The following is an 18,840-nucleotide window of genomic DNA, read 5'->3' as shown; positions in this document are numbered from 1 at the left end:
CCCCCTCCCCCTTCACAACGCAAGCAGTGTTATACGTCACGCGAGAAAGAGATTTAACCACGCTCAGGGCCAGAAATAAGGGACAAGTATTGTTTTTACAAAAGTTTTAAAGGAAAAGTGAAAATAATGCATATGTAACAATTCGCATGAAATTAACAATCTCTTTAAATTGTATATCCGGTAAAACAAACCCGGGGGGTGGGCAAGTCCCCTAGTTTTTTATTATAAATCAGAACTGAACTGATGCACTCTATTTTTCACAAAAACCTGTTGTACTTTCCATGGTATGTCATGTGCATGCACAATAAAAAAACTATTTGGAAAATGAAGAAGACAAAGTGTGCGATAGAACCCAACCACAGTGCAACAGGTTGAAGTGCCACAAACTAACGCATGATGATTTGTTCTTGCTAAGGATATGGTAATTAAAGAACTGAGGACAAAGTCTTTGAGTGGATAAACTAACTGACACAATGATACCAATCACACCGTAAAATACACAGGGAGAACGTACAAACCCCATGCAGAACCTGAAGTGTGAAGGAAGAATGCTAGCTCTGCACTACCACTCTGCCTATATTAAAACGACTAAACTTCAGCTGGTTAAAATGAAATGTATGCCTGTAGCATTTATTCAGTTCTTGTCTCTTGACTGCATGCTATGCGCAGGTTTAGTTTTTCTCTCAGAAGACCATTGAAGCCAAAAACATGCATTATCATACTGGCATCAGAAGGCAATATCTTTGTGAAATAACAAAATAAGCTTCTGTATAGTTTAAGAATTGTGAATGATTTTAAGTGTGACTTTTTTCAGTGATTATTGTATAGTTGTTTACTGAACAGAGACCACAGTTCACATCAGGGCATCAACATTTTACTGTCAATAATGACACATGGCAGTGACTTTCCAAGATGAATCCACACCCCTGAGGCTGAAGGTTTGCCTCAGAGGAATGTGAGCAGAGAAGTGAACCACACAGCTTCTCTCTTAAAATGGCAGAGTTTCACAAATATATTTTATTATTTTTTTTTTTCCTTCTTAAAATGACATGGATACACTGTTTTCCAATATCAAGACGTACATCAAAATACTCAATATTTTGCTTAAAAAGTTAATGTTTTCATAATTTTAATGCTCTTTTTTGCATTGCGGCCCCGGTATATATTAGCTCCACTATAAAATGCAATAAAAGGCTAATCATTTATTAAATTTTTTAAATATTCACTTTAGAATGCACCTTCATGTGTAAAATTACTATATACCATAACTGTGAAGAAATAACTTTGAATTGAAAAATTCTGAAGTTATCCTTTAACCTTACAGGAAGAAAAAGGAAGATTGAATGAATAGATGTTTAGTAGGTCAATGAGAGTGCCAGTTATACCTAAGGAGGTATATGGTCTTTATATTTTATCCTTACAATTAGGACCCTAGCTGCAGCATTTGTTAACCATTTGGCTCTTTACTTGGAATTCTTGGCAAGAATATTGAACAGAAATATGTAATAATATAACAGGTATTCAAGACACAGCAAATTGTGGAGAGGTCTGTTCGACGATTATAGTATGATTTGGTGAAGCCAAAGCTGATTTCAAGACTGCAAACAAGATAAAATAAAAGCAGATATCAGGAGCAAGGTTCACGATGAAAGATGAGAACTTCATACATTCATGCAGCTGCATTTCTTTAGTATTCATGTTGTTGAAAATGTATCAACATCTTAGTGCTGAAATCATTAAATTTTCAATACAAACCTTACTAATCAATATCCATACTAGATATATCAGGGACACATCCTTTAGCAGCATGAAAACTGCTGACCTAATTAAATAAAATTGACATACCCTATACCAGTGTTACCTTTTCTTAGTACATCCTCATCATTAAAATGAACTTCATCATACAGTATATGTAATTATATTCTGCAGATAGTCAAAATATTTCTTAGAGTCTTAGGCAGTAAATAAATTAAAACCTGTCATTAACAAAAACTGGGAAACTCTAATATTATTCAAAAGCATAGCTCAGCTATGACAAAAGGTAAATAGTTACATAGAGTAAGTCAAATGTGTTTATTTCTGTTTTAAAGGTTAGCAGCTTTCAGTTTCAGCATTTACTAATTATACTTCAATTGTACCTCTGTAACTTTCAGTTCTGAGCTAAGAAAACCTGGCCTGGTCAAAAGCTATTTAAGTATTGAATTTCAATTTATTGTTTACATTTCTGTTTTAGTGTCTCATGTGCAAGCACTGTAAAAAAGGACAAATAAAAAATATTCAGTTTTGCAACTTCCAGTTTTGTTACCCTTCATTTTAGAACTGGATGGTGTAATGGTGGTGCAGTCCAGTCTAATGTCATGTGTTCTTATCCTGGGTCTGATTGTTGACAATGTGTAATTTGTACATTTTTCTTGTGTCTATAAGGGGTTTTTCTCAGGTAGGCACATTTTCATTCCACATTCCAAAGACACATATTGGTTAATTGGAAATTTCAAATTATCTCCATGTATGTACAGGATTGTGGGGAGAGAGCATAATGGAATGGTTCACCTGTCCATGCCTGATTTCTGCCATACACCCAGTGCTGCATGAATAAGCACGGACACTTCATTTCCATGATGTCACTTCAAGAATTCCACCTTGTAGTTAAAAAAAAATATATATATAAATGTTTTCTGTTGAGTAGGAAGTGATTTTGGGGAAGTGGCATTAGTTTTCATGATCTGAAGTTTAATTTAATTATTATAAAATAAATAATATTTTTTCCACATACTTGGACTAGAAATTTTAAAAATACAGTTGAAGAAAAAGTGAAGATAATCTGCTTGATTGGCTGTAATTTATTATTATTTGTACATAATAATCTTTGGCAGCTATTCTTGAAATTATTAGATGTGGTTCTGGTTGTCTGTTCCTATGCCTTCACCCCTTTTTACTTGTATTACCTTTTACTTATTTTAAATATACTTCACACCATCTACTTCATAGCATTTTGTTTCTTCATAGTTTATTGTTAGGTCTTACCTGCCATTGAGCATACTTGATAAATAAAGGTCCATGACAAAGCAGACTTTTATCCTACAGCCTCCTGTTCTTGTCATTTGCTAAGAACCTTCGTCATCTCATGGTCTATATGTCACACAACACAAAAACAAGCATGTGAGCAGAAGCCATTGTGTTTATTTTTCTCATTTAAACTCACTTCTAGAGATTCTTTAATCTTGCCTTTATTAAATAAGGTTACTTTAATTTGAATCATTGTTTCTAATTGCTTTGAAGCTACAAAGCTGCTTTACATGTTCTGTTTGTTTGTATGAGTTTCCACCATGGATCTTTAATTACCCTCCTATGGTTTGAAAACCTACTGCTGAGCTGACTTGCATATCCAAATGTATCAGAGTAAGTATGAATGAGTCTGTGAGTGTATCCTCTGTTGAACTGGCTTCCTTTGCAGAGCCAGTTCATCCATTTCACTACATTCTTCCATGGTATTCTCCAAATGCCTTGTGCCCTTTTATGATTATGGGGCAGTCGTTCGGAGGCGGGCACATACTGAAAAATATTTCCATTTATCTCCCAGTCTTCCATAAATACACAGCTCAAAAGTTGAGAAAAAAATCAAAAGACAATGGGGAAAACAGAACTTAACATGAGTTTTAATTAAAAGACAATGGGGAAAACAGAACTTAACATGAGTTTTAATTCTGGTCTAAGGTCTTCAAACATACAGCTATTAACTGCAGCACATTTTCAAATAAAACCATGTAGGTATTTCTTGTCTGTATTTGAATGAGGCCATTTCTTCAGCTATGTCCATCCCCCCATCCTTTTTGTAAACAGAACATTTCTTTCAAGTTCTTGGTTGTATATAAAATGTAGTGCTTAACCTTCGGATCTGATTTTTTCAAAACTTTGTCTCTGAATTTTTACATGTAAATAGGACCTTATCTCAATAGTGCATTTTTGTCACATAGGAATCAACCTTTTTTATATAGTATACAGTATCTAAAACAGCAATCTTGAGCTATGCTTAAATTTGCAGCTACAGCAAAAAAAAAAAGTATCTAAAGCAGTAATTAAAGTTTGCTCAAGTAAATTTCATGAATGAACAAGCAGAAACTGTTGGTAAGGCAATCAATGTAATTGGTATTACTTTTAGAAAGTTCATGCCACAAGATATCTTTTTTGATGTTGCCTACAAAACAATATGCTATACATACTGCTCTTTAGCTTTCAATATGCAAAACTATTGAAAATGATAGAAACATGTCTTTATATATCTACATATACAGTATAAAAGCCAAATACCACTGACTTACTCATCACAAAATCTCCCGAACCATGAGGACTTGGGACTTGAAATTTGGAATTTAGGTTACCCTTAGCCCATAGGTGCTCGCTAAGAAACGGTTTTAAAAATTTCGTGGTCCAAGCACAAAATTTCTTATAGTTTTTTAGACCTGTATGTATGTCTCTCCACTTTTCACGAGAGAACTACTTAACAGATTTAGATCAGGTTTTTTTCTATAATTTGTTTGAACATTCCATTGATTTTGCCACTTTCTCATCGCGCTAAGTATCAAAGTTCGTTTACGGTACCGATTTATTAGCGCAAATCTGAGAGAGACTCATTGGGCTGAGGGGAGGGGTGTGGGGCCCTCCTCACTCACACGTCTGCCTCAGGTGCGTAACTTTAACTCCGCTTAGTTAGCAAACAAGAGAACTACTATAACGGATTTAGACCATTTTTTCTATAATTTGCTTGAACATTCTGGTTAATTTTGCGACTTCTCTCATTGCGCCAAGAATCATAGTTCGCTTGCAGGAGTGATATACTCGTGCTATTCCGAGACAGAGGCTGCGGGCCGAAGGGTGTGGGAAGAGTGACAACAGGAGTAGAGAGCTGGGCAGGGCCCTCCTCACTCTCCTGTTTCACTAATACACGGGCGAAGCCGTGGGGGATGGCTATATATATATATATATATATATATATATATATATATATATATATATATATATATATATATATATATATATATACACACATACACATATAGCTAGGCAGAGTTAGGAAGTGCACAAAGAGTTTTAAATCTTGTTTGCCCACTTATGGTGACAGGTTAATTAAAACAATGACAGGTTTATTAAAACAAGTCAACCACTAAACTTTGCATATATTTTTATTAATTTCTTTTTTACCACTATTTAAAATTATTTATTCACTTCTTTATTCTCTTGAATATTGCTTAAAATATATTTTTCTAATTTTTGTTTGCAGCCAATGTTTTCTGTCACCCCTAGCCTTGTTACCAATGCCACAGCAGCCGCAACAGCTTTCAACCCTTACCTTGGGCCTGTATCTCCTGGCCTGGTTCCAGCAGAAATCCTGCCTACTACTCCAATGATAGTAACTGGGAACCCTGGTGTTCCTGTGCCTGCTGCAGCAGCAGCTGCAGCTCAGAAACTTATGCGAACTGACAGACTGGAGGTAAGCTTTCAAATGACATATAAAATGTATCAGGATACATTTCATGTTCATTTTAATGACTGTTTATTTAGATCAAGTTGATAAGTGTGGCTATGTTTTAATTATTATCCATATATTTTTCATCATGAAACTAACTTTGAAGTATATATAAATTTCAGACAAATAAGCTCTTAATATTTAAAAATGTATATGTTAGGAAACTAAACTAGGTAGATTTGTTGAATATAATTTGATGTGGTATACAGTACCTGTCTTGAATGAATATTGTATTCTTTATTGGGAGTGATGTTTTTATTTTCCCTTTAATCAGTGCTGTTATAAGAAGAAATAATAGCAATATCCTGTTTGGTATAATTAATGTAATCATCCTAATTTGTGACCAAAAAAAGGAATTAAAGTATGTCTAAACAAAGAAGGAAAATATTACTATACTTTTCAATTGTATTGTAAAGCTTAGTAGCAATCATTGTTACCAGCCATAAAGTACTGTAAATGCCATAGTGGGATTCATTGATCATTGTATTGAAATAATTAATTATAGACAGTTATGCATTCAGAAAATTATACAATTGTCCTGACTGGCAAATGATTTCCAGCTATTATTGCCAATAGTATATTCATTAAAGTTAAACTTGTGGTTCATCAATTGAGAAACACTGCCTTAGTGTAAGATGATATTCTTTCAAAGAATCTCTGAACTTTCAAATCAGCTTTAAGTAAGTAGGGGAAATGTTGAGCCCACTAGACACCTTGAACCAAAAGCTTGATGAAGATAACTCACTTTACTGATTTGATGTATTTTGGAGTGTAATATACTTCCTGTTTGTCCAGGTCAGCTAGCTCAAGGTAAAACAAGGTCCTATGAAGTTTAAAGTTTCATTCCTTATTGTCTATTATGGTTGAACTGCATTCATTGTAATAAATAATATGCCTGGGGTTCAGCTGTTCCAAAACAGAAACAGTATCATTATCATATTGTGTTCTCAATTGGTGGTCTGTGAGGACAGAATATATCATACGGCATATATAAAATGATGTTTAGTCTTTTAATGCTCTTTTGGAAGCACTTTGTGTTCCTCACTGAGGTCCATCAGAGTAAAACATTTAATATATGTTAATAATAATAATTATCAGAATTTTTTTTTTCATTGCATTACAAAAAACCTAAGCTATCATTTCAGGTGTGGCAGGGCACCCCCTGGCAGCTGTGGCACACCTTCACAAACCAGGCCAGACAACAGGTAAAGAAGTCCAATATATTTTATTTTAAGTGCATTGTTCAGATACACAAAGACACACAGGTATACACACAAGGAAGACTTAAACAGAATGGTACATACTGTTCAAAAGAGACAATATAACAAAAAAGAGTTCACTTTGAACATACAATGCAGTATATTAGCAGGTTTGAATCTGTGGTTGGGTGGGTCATCAATTATCCCACCCTCAAAAATAATGTTCTCACTCCAGCACAGACTATTACTCTTAGGTTTCTTTCGGTTGAAACACTGTCCTTTTCTTCAAAACATTTGTCCTTCCTCTTGTCTGAAAGAAGCATGTGTTTACTTTTGGGTTCATGTAAGTATCCAGTGGGACCAAATGGTGTTTAATATAAACCCAAACGTTGCTAGTGTAATCCTCTCCCTGACTAAATGTGTGATCATGAGAGTGTCACTTAGTATGCTGGTGTTCCAACTATACAAATGTTTAAATACTTCTGTTATTCATGTGTGATATCTAATTTGCTTTTGATTTAAGTGTCAGTTGAATGGATACATGGTAATGTAAATATAACATGGCATGTGGAAGCTAACTACAATGCCATAAATCAACCTTGGAGTACTGTGCTGCCCTAGCAACTTCTCTGCAAGTTTTTTCTTTGCATAGTTAACCGTCCTCAATTAAAAGGCAGAGTGCTAAAGTCAATATAGAGGCTGACTTTTCATTTGGTCAGTCTTTTTCTCAGATTTCACTTGTTAGGTTTTTCAGCTGTTGTTTTATAGAAAAATTCTAAGCTCAGTGTAGTGCATGACATAGAAGATCCCACACTATTAACATTAATTAATTGGTATTAAATAATTGGTACTGAATCTGTTCCAAGAAAAGATTTCTTATACATAACACAAGGCTTATGTAACCTAGAGAACACACCTATCCACAATAATGCACTGATATAGGGAAGAATGTGTAGTAAAATATACTTGCTTCCTTGTTAAGTACTGTGTCTACTGTTGTTGGGTGGACATTTCCTTTCTACTGTGCATCCCAGTTTTGATTAGGTGTACTATCAAATTTAGGAAAATTTGTTTTGCATAGAACCATTACAGGAGTTTTTAAAAAGATGTACAATAGAGAAAATGGGGTCATCAGGACTTATTTGACTAAAATTAGTTTTGTACCTTTTTAATTAATTTTAGGGTAAATTTTTGTGTGTTATTGCTGTTGACCTTGCTTTTTGCTTGAATCAAGGTATAAGGAGTCCTCAACAAATTAACACCTCATTTTTTATATGCTGTATGATAACTTGAATTGCTGTATATATAATTGACTAATAATTTTATTTTTATCATTTTTAGATAACAAAAATGTAGTTATTTCAGTTATGGCCTTGCATGTAGTCCAGTCTCATTTCTCATTAGTATTTTATACTTTTATATTACAATTTTGTGAAGTAGTAGCAAAATCAAAAATATTGAAAAAAAGACGTGTCATGCATTAAATTAACCTTCAGACAGTAATAAAAAAATTGCAATTTTTACATTAATTTTAGTATGGCATATCCTTGCATATCCTGACCAGTGCCAATGTTCTATATGTCTTTATTTACACACAAAAAGAACTCTGCTGGTATATCTGCAACTCACAGAGGTTTCTAACTACTGTTCCAATATGAATTTTATTAGTAAATTAAAAGGCAATAACTTGCAGTTAATCCAGTTAATGGTAACAGTTATGGTAAAGAACAAACACTGCATAGTTCATGGCAAGAGATTAATGCATGCCTTATGACAGATTAATACATGCTTTAAGAGGCACCATTGCCTTTGTTCATATTATCAAAAATGTGTGTGCTATACAGTAAATGCCCTCTTGTCATCTTGAACAATAAATAATCAACAATGTCATAAGGCTTTTTTTCATATCCAATTAGCATTCAGTATGCAATTACCAGGATATTTTTGTTCTGCAACAGTGACTTAGTGAAATGTTCTTCACACTAATTGTATACATGCTTTAATGAATCTCATATATTGCAGATCATCCCCAAGGGAACTGTAATGCTATTTATCCACAACCATTGCTTACAAAATTAAAACTATGGCTTGTATGCCAACTATAAGTGTTAAAGTTATGCATTTCCTTTTATTAAAAAGAAGATATACAAACAAATACATAAATAAAAAATATGTATAAAATAGGAAAATGAATAAAAATATGTGTAAAATAAGAAAATTGCTATCTATAAATTTGGTGAAACTATTTTGTATATTAAAATGAATGCTTTTTATATGAAAGCAATGAAAATACACAAAGATAAAAGGAGTTACTTTTTTGAAAAATTAAGATATTGTACAATTTGTTTTCAGCCTGGTACTAAAGAAAATATGCAGAATTAAAAAAAAAACTCTAAAAACCTTTATTAGTCAGCAGGTTTCAAAAGGATGAATTTTAAAATATATGCAATATTGCAATGGAACCTTGTAAAAAGGTCTTACTTTACTTCCACTATGCCTTAAATATTTGAGGGCTGGTCAGCACTTTAGCTGTGGGATTCTTGACGCTATGAATCATATATTAAACATATTGCTATGGTAACAATCATGTGGACCACTTAGGATTAAAGAGTGAAATATTGCATTTAAATCATTTTGAATAATGAACATGATTTGGAGAAATTATGCATATGACTTCAGTCAAAGTACTTTACTTTCTGTATAATATAGTTATTTTAAAAAATACATATTGTGCATTTTATATTCACAGTTGTTCTGTTTTAAAATTGTTTTACAATAATCTTCAGACACTTCATAAAGTATAAATTGACATAAAAAGACAATTTTCTAAAGTAATATCTACAAAAAATTGCTACATCGCATTGTTCATCAAAACATGCATCATTTCAATCTTTTGTGAAGTAAATCCTTATGAATAATCATTTGTGAGAAGCAGCCCGGACACAGACAGACGGACATCGTAAGTTCTCCCAACACACGTTTATTTACACTATTTACAAAGTTCAATTGTGCACAACCCAGTGCCTCCAGCACCAATCCCCCAAAGTCCAGGCCTCTCCTTCCCGTGCCTGCTTCCTTCAGGCCGCCTCCACTCTTCTCCACCAAGACTTCGTCCACTCCTCGCCCGACTCCAGTCACTGTCTGAAGGGAGGTGGCCCCTTTTATGCACCCCCGGATGGCCTCCAGGTACTCCCCAACGCTCCTCCGCCGACACTCCCCTGTGTGGCAGAAGTGCCGGCTGTGCACCAGGAAGGACTCTGGGTGTCCCCTTTCTTCTTCCCCCCAGCACTTCCGGGTGTGGCAGAAGTGCTGAGGTCCAGGGCTCTCTAGGCACTGGGGTGCCCCCTGGCGGTGACCACGGGCACCTACAGGGTTGGGCTTCCAAACCCTGCACCCATGGCCCCCAACACAACCAGGGCAGTCACCCCCTTATGGTCTGGAGGAGGCGCAAGCCCTCCTCTGGTCCTCTCGGGCATCCCGGCTGGGTACTACCCCCAGTGGTCTGCCACACATTACAAAATAAAGTATGTATTGTTGAGTGAGAAAAACAGCTACACTAATGATTTTTGGGCATTGCTGTTTATATACAAGTTGCAGTATATGCACTTTGTGCCCTGTTTGGATGGCTGCTGTGCCTGTCCAGTGTACAATTCTTCATCGTTGGGGTTGTATACATTATTATTTTTTAATTTCTAATTTATTTTACTAATTATTGTGTTTTTGGTAATATGTAGTGGGCAGTTACCATTTTATTTAATATATGATACAGCTTTGCAATTACAACTATGCAATTAGGAAAAATAATTAAGTAAGCATCTATTTCAAACAGAAACAACTTGCTGTATTCATTATTATATATTTAATTTAAAATTTGTTATATATAAATCTGATGTGGAACATTGTGGTGTAGCGGGTCCACAGCTCATGTCAAAAAGGCAACTTTTTAAATAAATAATAGCCGCCTTTGTGGTTTAGAAAGGGGGAGTGGTAGTGTGGCGGATCGGTTCCTGGGGAATTCATGATGCGGACGATCCTCGCTTAAATGCCCAGGTGAGAAGTCGTCTGAATCTGTAATTGTTCCCAGGAGCTGCTAACTGCCACATCTGATCCACGTCCCCGTGATAAATAGAAGCGCGAGGCGGCTAGGTTGTAATGAAAACAGGAAAGGAAAGGAACGGAGGTTGCAGAAAAAGGTGGCAGGAAGCAGGGAGAGGAAAGCCGGTGCAAGAGAGAGAGAGAAGAACGAACGAGCGAGCACAGGCTCACAGGTAGCTGAGCAGTGAGCCTGGGTGTTTGGCCGGCACCTGAGGAGCAGTCGCTTGTGGTCACTCCTGCTGAGCATTGTGTGGAGTGCGGGAGTGACCGGAAAGAGAACGGCTCGCTGCGTAAGGCCTGGAAGGCAGCGGGAGTCAGGACTTGGGACGTGAAAGCCCCAGCATGAGCGCCCTGGTTGCTGGGGAGCCCAAGTCACGGTTTGGTGAAGCCTACCGGAGCCAGGGATTGGTGAGGCGAACAGACCAGCAGGAGAATGCAGAGAGAAGGTCAGCAGTAGGTAGGGTGGCTCCCCTGGTGCTTAGCCTGGACAGGAGAAGCAGGGGAGTCACCAGTAGAAGAAAAGCACCAGGATTTATTTTAAGGGACATCTTCCAGCCGTTGTTTTAACCTCGTTTTTAAAGGATTTATTTATTGATTTTTTTAACCTCCACTTTTCAATTATTTTACTGGATTATTTATTTAATGAAGACTTTTGATAGATAGATAGATAGATAGATAGATAGATAGATAGATAGATAGATAGATAGATAGATAGATAGATAGATAGATAGATAGATAGATAGATAGATAGATAGATAGATAGATAGATAGATAGATAGATAGATAGATAGATACTTTATTAATCCCGATGGGAAATGCCACTGCACTTTATTTTGGACACTTCCTATTTGTTAGCTGTTTTAATAAAAGCACTTGGCACTTTTTTGCACCATCACCTTTCTTTGTTGTGCCTCACTGCCTAGCTCATCAGTGACATTACCGGCGGTGTCGGGTTCAAGAGCTCCCAGAAACAAGATGGGAGCATGAAGTGAACCCGCATCGTCAAAAACATTAACTGGAAAACTAAAGTAAAGGTTTATGTACACTAGAGGATGTGATTTTGTTTTATTATGGTTGGCTATTCAATACTTCGATATCAGCTTGACAGTTTTTCCAAACCTCACACTAGCAGAAGTGCATCCAAGACTGTGTGGGCAGGGGGCTCAGCTATGAAGAGGTTCAAATCTCCAAGGAGATAAAAGCTAAGAGGACAGAGCAGAAGACATCAACAGCTTGCAGGAGCTGTTCGTCATTCATGCTTGATTCATGTCAGCAGATGTGCACATGATTGTTGCAGGCAACAAACAATCAAAATATTCAAGACAGTCTGATGTTCTATAATGATGTCAAGCTATTGCCTTCTGGTAGCTTATTAGTGGCATTTCATTCTAACAATCATTGTTCTTGGCAGATACCTGTTGATGGATGTACCAAATGAAAACAGTGTCAATTTTCAAAGGTCTGTCAGTGCTAGTGCCAGTACAGAAAAAAGTTAGAATATTAGACCCAGTGCAGCTGCCTTCTAAAATATTTCTTTTACTTTAAAATAGCAATTAATTCAGCAAATCAAAAATAATGTTTTTTTTCCTCTGATATTGTCAGAGTTGATTGGGTTAACCTTATTATTACATACTGTATATAATAATGTATTTTACTGAAGAAGAACACTATCTGCTATATTATAAATATTCATGTCATAGTCATTTTTAAACTTATAAAGCAAAACATATTACAGTATAACAAGAAACAGAAAATGACAGTATATATTAATCAGTAAAGCAAACATCCATGTACAGTACTGCAGATCCAGAAAATAAATAGGCATGTATAAAGAAGGGGTTAATGTTGAGGGTGTCAACTTTTTAATGTGATAGTGAAGGAGTGGGCCTATACTTTGTATTTCGTGAATAACTGATATATAGTACTGTAGATCATCACAGTAGACCAAAGTTTGCCTCAAGGTTGCTCAAGATCAGTTCTGGAAGACTGCAGTTTTTTTAGGTATTTGTTCTAATTTTATGGCTTTTAGGTGTTGTTTTGTAGATTTTTATTTTAATTTAAGCAGATAGCATCCAAATGATTTGTGGCTAGAAGATGAACTTTGATTTCTTGTCAAATGCCTTATTAAAACAAATGCTTCATGATGAAGACAAACAGGCATAAATGGGATCAACTTAGATTGTGATTGTAGATTGTTGGTTCTTTTACTATTTGTATCTCATTGTTAAATGGCAGGTACTTAAGAAAATATGAAGCTATTGAAACAGTGAATTCAACTGTTTAAGGCTTACAGAAGCAATTTAGGTTATTGAATATTAATAAGTAAGTTAACTAAAGTGAAGTACAAAATTGCCACCCATAACTCCATTCTAATTAACAAACTGTGTTGGAACAAAACACCTCCCCAGATCCAAACTTGAGCAACTTTGTCTCCTTGATAGCAGGCTATTTATAGACTCTTCTCTGTGTCTAAATACTTATTGTTTTAACTTCCTTATATTTTTTAATTGATTAGTAAGTATAATATGCCCTTTTAAGTATATATTGCTTTTAATTATGTCAGAGTTTACTATATTAAGCATCTAGAGTGGTGCTCACTATGAGGTCAAAACTAGTGCCACAAGGCAACACTTCAACAACTACATCATATTGTAGCAGTTGTAGCCAGTGTGTTATCCTTACAGAAAGGAAAGAATGGAATCAATTAAAACCACTGTTGTCTGGATAAGTAGATGGTTTATATATATATATATATATATATATATATATATATATATATATATATATATATATATATAGTAAGAAAGGCGCTATATTGCGCCTAACCCGACACAGATTCACACGGGAGGTATGGGTAAAATAAAACAAATACTAATTTTTCTTCAGCTGGATGGCACGTCTTCCCTGTAATCCCTCTAGCTGCAACACAGTCCCAAACACAGAACTCACAAACTAAACCTCACTTTTCTTCTCTCTTCCACCAACACTCCTCAGCAATTTTTGTCCTCCTTCCACCCGACTCTGGCTCTGAATGGTGGTCGCTGGCTTCCTTTAGTGGGTACCCGGAAGTGCTCCAGGTGCTTGATTGCCAACATCCAGCTGCACTTCCGGGTGTGGCGAGACCAATGCCCAAAAGGGGCCAGCAGCTCCTGCTGCAGCATCCTCTGGGGGTGCCTGCAGAACCCAACAGGGCTGCACAGAACTCCAATCCCCATGACGCCCTGGGGGAGTTCGAGGCACCGCTGCAACCCAGGGAGGCTGTCATCTAGTGTCCAGGGGGAGATACTGGGTTTCTCACCCTTGTCCCCCGGTATATGTGGTGAAGGGGCGTCCTGGCCATGCATGGGCTCCGGCAATCCGTCACAATATATATATATATACTAGTCATTTAGCCCGTTACAATAACGGGCGCTAGAACAGTAGTGCATAAACATTAGTAGGAATAGTCTATATTAAATGGCAAGGGACTTTGAGCTCATTCTTTTTGTTGATCGTATTTTTCTTTCTTTCAGGCTTTCTTTTGTTGATGTTTACTTGCTGAGCTGACCGTTCTTCGTGGGCTGACGCCGTGTATTGTGTGTCTTTAATTTTCTGTGACAGTAATACTGTCTTGTACGTCCGCTGGCTTGTACGTCCATAATATACCTTTAATTTTCTCTGGCGGTAATACAGGCGTGCGCGTCGGTAATATTCCTTTAATCTCCTCTGACAGTAATACTGGCTTGTATGTGGCTGTAATATGCGTCACTGTATTGTATGCCTTTAATTTCCTCTCGCAGTATTACTGGTTTGTATTTCCGTAAAACGCCTCTAACTTTCTTTGACAGTAATATCGCGCATCGCACCGTGCCCCGCGCATTCGCACTTCACCAGAAGACACACACACACACGGACACCTGGACGCACAAAGGGATTTTATTAAAGAGGATATATAAGTGATATAGAAAAACATGTAAATACTTGGCAGGAGCAGTTATTTTAGAAAAAGGTGGCAGGCTTTATTATGATCATTCAGAGCTGATCCCCCCAGCACTGACATCATTGAGTAATTTACTGACTTGTTTTGACATATTTTTCATAGCCAAAAGCATTATAAGAAGCTTTACATAATAAGCAATGTCATAATAATCCATATAAACTATAATATGAAGGTTAATCAAAATGAGTATTAACAGAGCAAGTGCAGAAGAAGTACAGAAAATCAAATGCAGGAATTAAAGTTCTAAAATTCAATTTCCTGTGATTTTAAAAGATGCCCTGATAGATGTACATCTGTCTCAGTCCTACAAGCTGTTATGAAAGCTTTCAAAAAATGAGTTATCATCCAAGTACTTGCTTCCAAGTGGTCTTAGGCCGGGTTTATACTTCACGCGACGTGACGCATGCTGTTTATACTTGCGTGCGTACTTTACGTAAATCTGGAGGAATCCACCAGGTGGCAGTGCGAGATATTATCACGGTGAGAACTGGTTCAGCTTCTCTGTGTTATGAATTGCCTGGAGCACCCATTAAATTCCGATGACACCTTACCACAATATCTCTGAAAAGGATGTTTAATGGTTAAATCCATCAATCCAGGGATGTGTCTATTCCAGCAAGCATTGGGCACGAGGCTGAAACAATCCCTGGACAGGGCATCAGCTCATTGCAAGGTGAATACAAGCACACACACACACTATCGTCATTTTAGTGTCACCAAATCTGCATATCTTTGGAAGGAAACGGGAGCACAATGTGGAAACCCAGCAGGAAAACATGTAAACTCCAGGCAGGGAATACCAGCAACGTGACTCCCTGCGAGACAGCAATGCTACTGCTCTGCCACCATGTCACCCCCATGTGTGTAATTATTAACAGTGTTCATTATTTAAACAAAATTAACGATTTATCTGTAAAATGTAACAGATAATTGTCCATGAGTAAAACATTCCTACATTGGATCAGTTCCTGCTGTTCCTAGTGGCTTGACTTTTATTGGTGGTCATTTGTAAAATATAAAATTTTATAGGAAAATGTTTTCATTTGAATTGAAACAGGTAATCAATAAGTATAATGTGAAATTTGAGTATATATTATTATCATTATTTTATGATTTTCTTTTGTTTACTTCGTTCACTCAAGTATATTATTTCTTTTTGTGTTTTTCTTCAGTTATATGTAGTCCCTCTTTAAAGTTCACAGATTCAAAGCAGTACTTAAAAGTAGATATATGTAAGTGCCAGTACCCTATGTGTTACACTGATGTATTAACTTGAAGAGATAGGAGAATGGAGCAGTAGCTTTAAGCATCACAACATATTTTCTGTGGTTTTTTCATCAGACATTCACTCGGGATGATGTAAGACCAACGCTAGGGTATTATGCAATTTAATCAGTGCAAATAAAGGGCGATATTTCGGTGTCAGTCTCCATTGTAATTTTCAACCCCGTGTGCTGAAGGTCGATTGAACGGAACAAATAACCAAGATGAGGGCTGGTACACATCTAAGAGTACTGAGTGCCATTAATCAACAGCAAAATACAGTGCTTGCTAATCATTGAGCTTTGTATCTTCCTTGAGCTTCACCAAATTTTCTCTTTCAATTTCACAAGGTGATCACATTTTTTTTCTCCTGTACCAGACAGCGGTTCATGTTTAGCCGCCCTTTCACTCTGTTGGTTAGTAGTGCGATTTGCGTGGCCTGTCAAATGATTTTGTTACGTCCTTGGTTTGCACGAAGCACCCTATCAGCACAGCTCAGAGCTTGTATGTTTTCATAATAATAAGAAATATCAATAAATAAAACTTGCAATAACAAATAAAAAACACGTGTTCGCTAATTGTCTTTCTCTAAAGCCACCAAATTTCAATCAAATCATTCAAACTGTTTTTGAGATTTTTGGGATATTTAGGTTTTCTGTTGTGGTGGGGGTTCCCCCTAATTTTGATATATTGAAATGTAATTTCTTAGGTGAAACCTAGTGCCCTAGATACACCGTCTTGCCAAATTTCAGCTTTTTTAATTAAACAGGAAATGGTATTTTTGTTGATCAGTGAGTGAGTGAGTGAATCTACTTTCCATTATATATACAGTGTATTTCAATTTATGACAGTAATATGCTGTATACTTCTGCATATCTGCTGCTGAAAGCAACGTATTAAAAGTAATTTTCAACTGGGTCTTTAACGTAACAATTTATTTTTCAAAGTCAAATAATTAACAAATTAAGCTGCATTTGGACATTGATAATATGATCTAAGCATAAAGTACAGAGGTTACCCACAGTGTATTTATTTAACTTGTATGCTGTAAATATTTTAGTTTGTTAATTTATTCAATTTAATTAACAAAGTGCACCCTGCTAGTTAACAGTTGTGTATTTTTAAATTTGGAAAAAAAATTTTCTAACAAACTTTAAACTAAAGATTAATCTTTTTACACAAGTAGTTGTGATAAAATACACACAGACTTTATGAATGATTCCTGTATCCAACACTGAAAAAAAGAAGCAAAATAATGGGGTGGTCTTTTTCTGTAGCATTGTCTTCTCACAATTGCCAAGGTCACACACACTACCAGGATGGCCCAGACCAGGACTGCATCTCACTTGAAATTTTTGTGATGTACCATGATAGCCATTTATGGATGCAATAAAAGTGAAGCAAAATGACACATTTTATTGACTGAAATTACTTGCTTTTGAGGCAGCACAGCCCCCTTCTTCAGGCAAAGTATAATTATTACACCCTGTTTCTTCATTTTTGAGTACTGTATTTTTGGTTGTGGGGCATTACCACACAGTTTATATTCAATAGTAATATTTTAAATCCGATTTAATTGGGTCATTATTTTTTATTACAGCTGACATAAAATGTTCTGAATGTTAAATAAATTACCAGGAATTACGATGTACATATTGCCGTTAACACAGTTTTACTACTCACACAGGATATATTATCAAGAACTGAGTAATGCCACTATTTTGTTACTCACTATTACTGTAACATGGCATTCTAAAACCCACTTAATCCAATTCCATGTCACCAGGGTTGACCTAACAGACAGACATAATCTGGGGATGTGGAAAGAAAACTGGAATATTCCACACAGAAATATGTGCAAACTCCACAAAGACCATAACCAGGTTTGGGATTCAAAGGCAGAATCAGAATCAGAATTATTCTCTATGGTGAAAAAACAGGTTCAGAAAATTTAATGAACAATTTTTCAAGTGTCTTGTTAGGTATTGAGAACCTTTGGTCTTTCCTAAATGTTTGTACTTTGTACTAACATCCATGTTCAAATTAAAATTTTTGTTATTTGTTAGCAAATACTCTATTAACAAAACAAAAGCCACTTACAGAATCAGGCTAATTAAAATATATAATAAATATTGGTTCATAAAGTAGCAGTCATTTTTTGAAACTCATATTAAGGATGCACTAATTTAGCTAGCTGCATATCTACAATGGATATGATCACTTATACAAATTAAACTTGAGTGGCAAAAATCTGTTCATTTCTACAATTTTTGATAAAGTAAACCACTAATCATTTATTAAAATTAGAGTAGTATACAGGCTACACAGTTCAAGATAACATAATTTGATAATATTTTATGCAAAAATGTCAAAAACCTACATGTAAACCATTTTTGATATAAATCAAAAAGTGGTATTTAAAAGCCCCCGTGACCCTGTGTTCGGATTCAGGGGGTTGGAAAATGGATGGATGGATAGGTATTTAAAAGAATTTGCTGTGTCCTGTGTATGTACTATACAAGCACTTTAACATAATCAGCATCCACTAAAAATGCATTTAAATTTCAGCAAACCACAGAAGACATCTGTAGTGATAAATATTAAAGTAAGGGCTTAATGTTTGAATGCAACTGCCCCATGTATGTCTGTCTTTTTTCTTCTTTTATTTATTTTCTGTCAGTTGTCTATAACTGGAAATTGAAATGATGCCATCCTTCTTTTTTTTAAATTTTCTCTCCTACTACTTGTTTTAAGACACCAGTAATCTCTCCTCATTTTTG

General features: G+C 35.8%; 1 protein-coding gene across 20 annotated transcripts in view; it reads left to right on the top strand.

The window, feature by feature from the left end:
* Positions 1-18,840, top strand: part of mbnl1 (muscleblind-like splicing regulator 1) — a 167,547-nt gene that overhangs the window by 127,867 nt on the left and 20,840 nt on the right. For 11 of the 20 annotated variants that reach the window (XM_051923978.1, XM_051923972.1, XM_051923969.1 and 8 more), the window contains 2 exons: positions 5,279-5,488; positions 6,658-6,729. In XM_051923978.1, coding sequence (XP_051779938.1) covers positions 5,279-5,488; positions 6,658-6,729 — 282 coding nt within the window. The remainder of the gene's footprint in view (positions 1-5,278; positions 5,489-6,657; positions 6,730-18,840) is intronic. The other 9 variants (XM_051923976.1, XM_051923975.1, XM_051923968.1 and 6 more) reach the window with 2 other exon arrangements.

Source organism: Erpetoichthys calabaricus, chromosome 2, assembly GCF_900747795.2.
Source record: "Erpetoichthys calabaricus chromosome 2, fErpCal1.3, whole genome shotgun sequence".
In the NCBI taxonomy this organism is placed as follows: Eukaryota; Metazoa; Chordata; class Cladistia; order Polypteriformes; family Polypteridae; genus Erpetoichthys; species Erpetoichthys calabaricus.
Note: the sequence above shows the minus strand (reverse complement) of the source record. Positions and strands in the feature narration are given on the sequence as shown.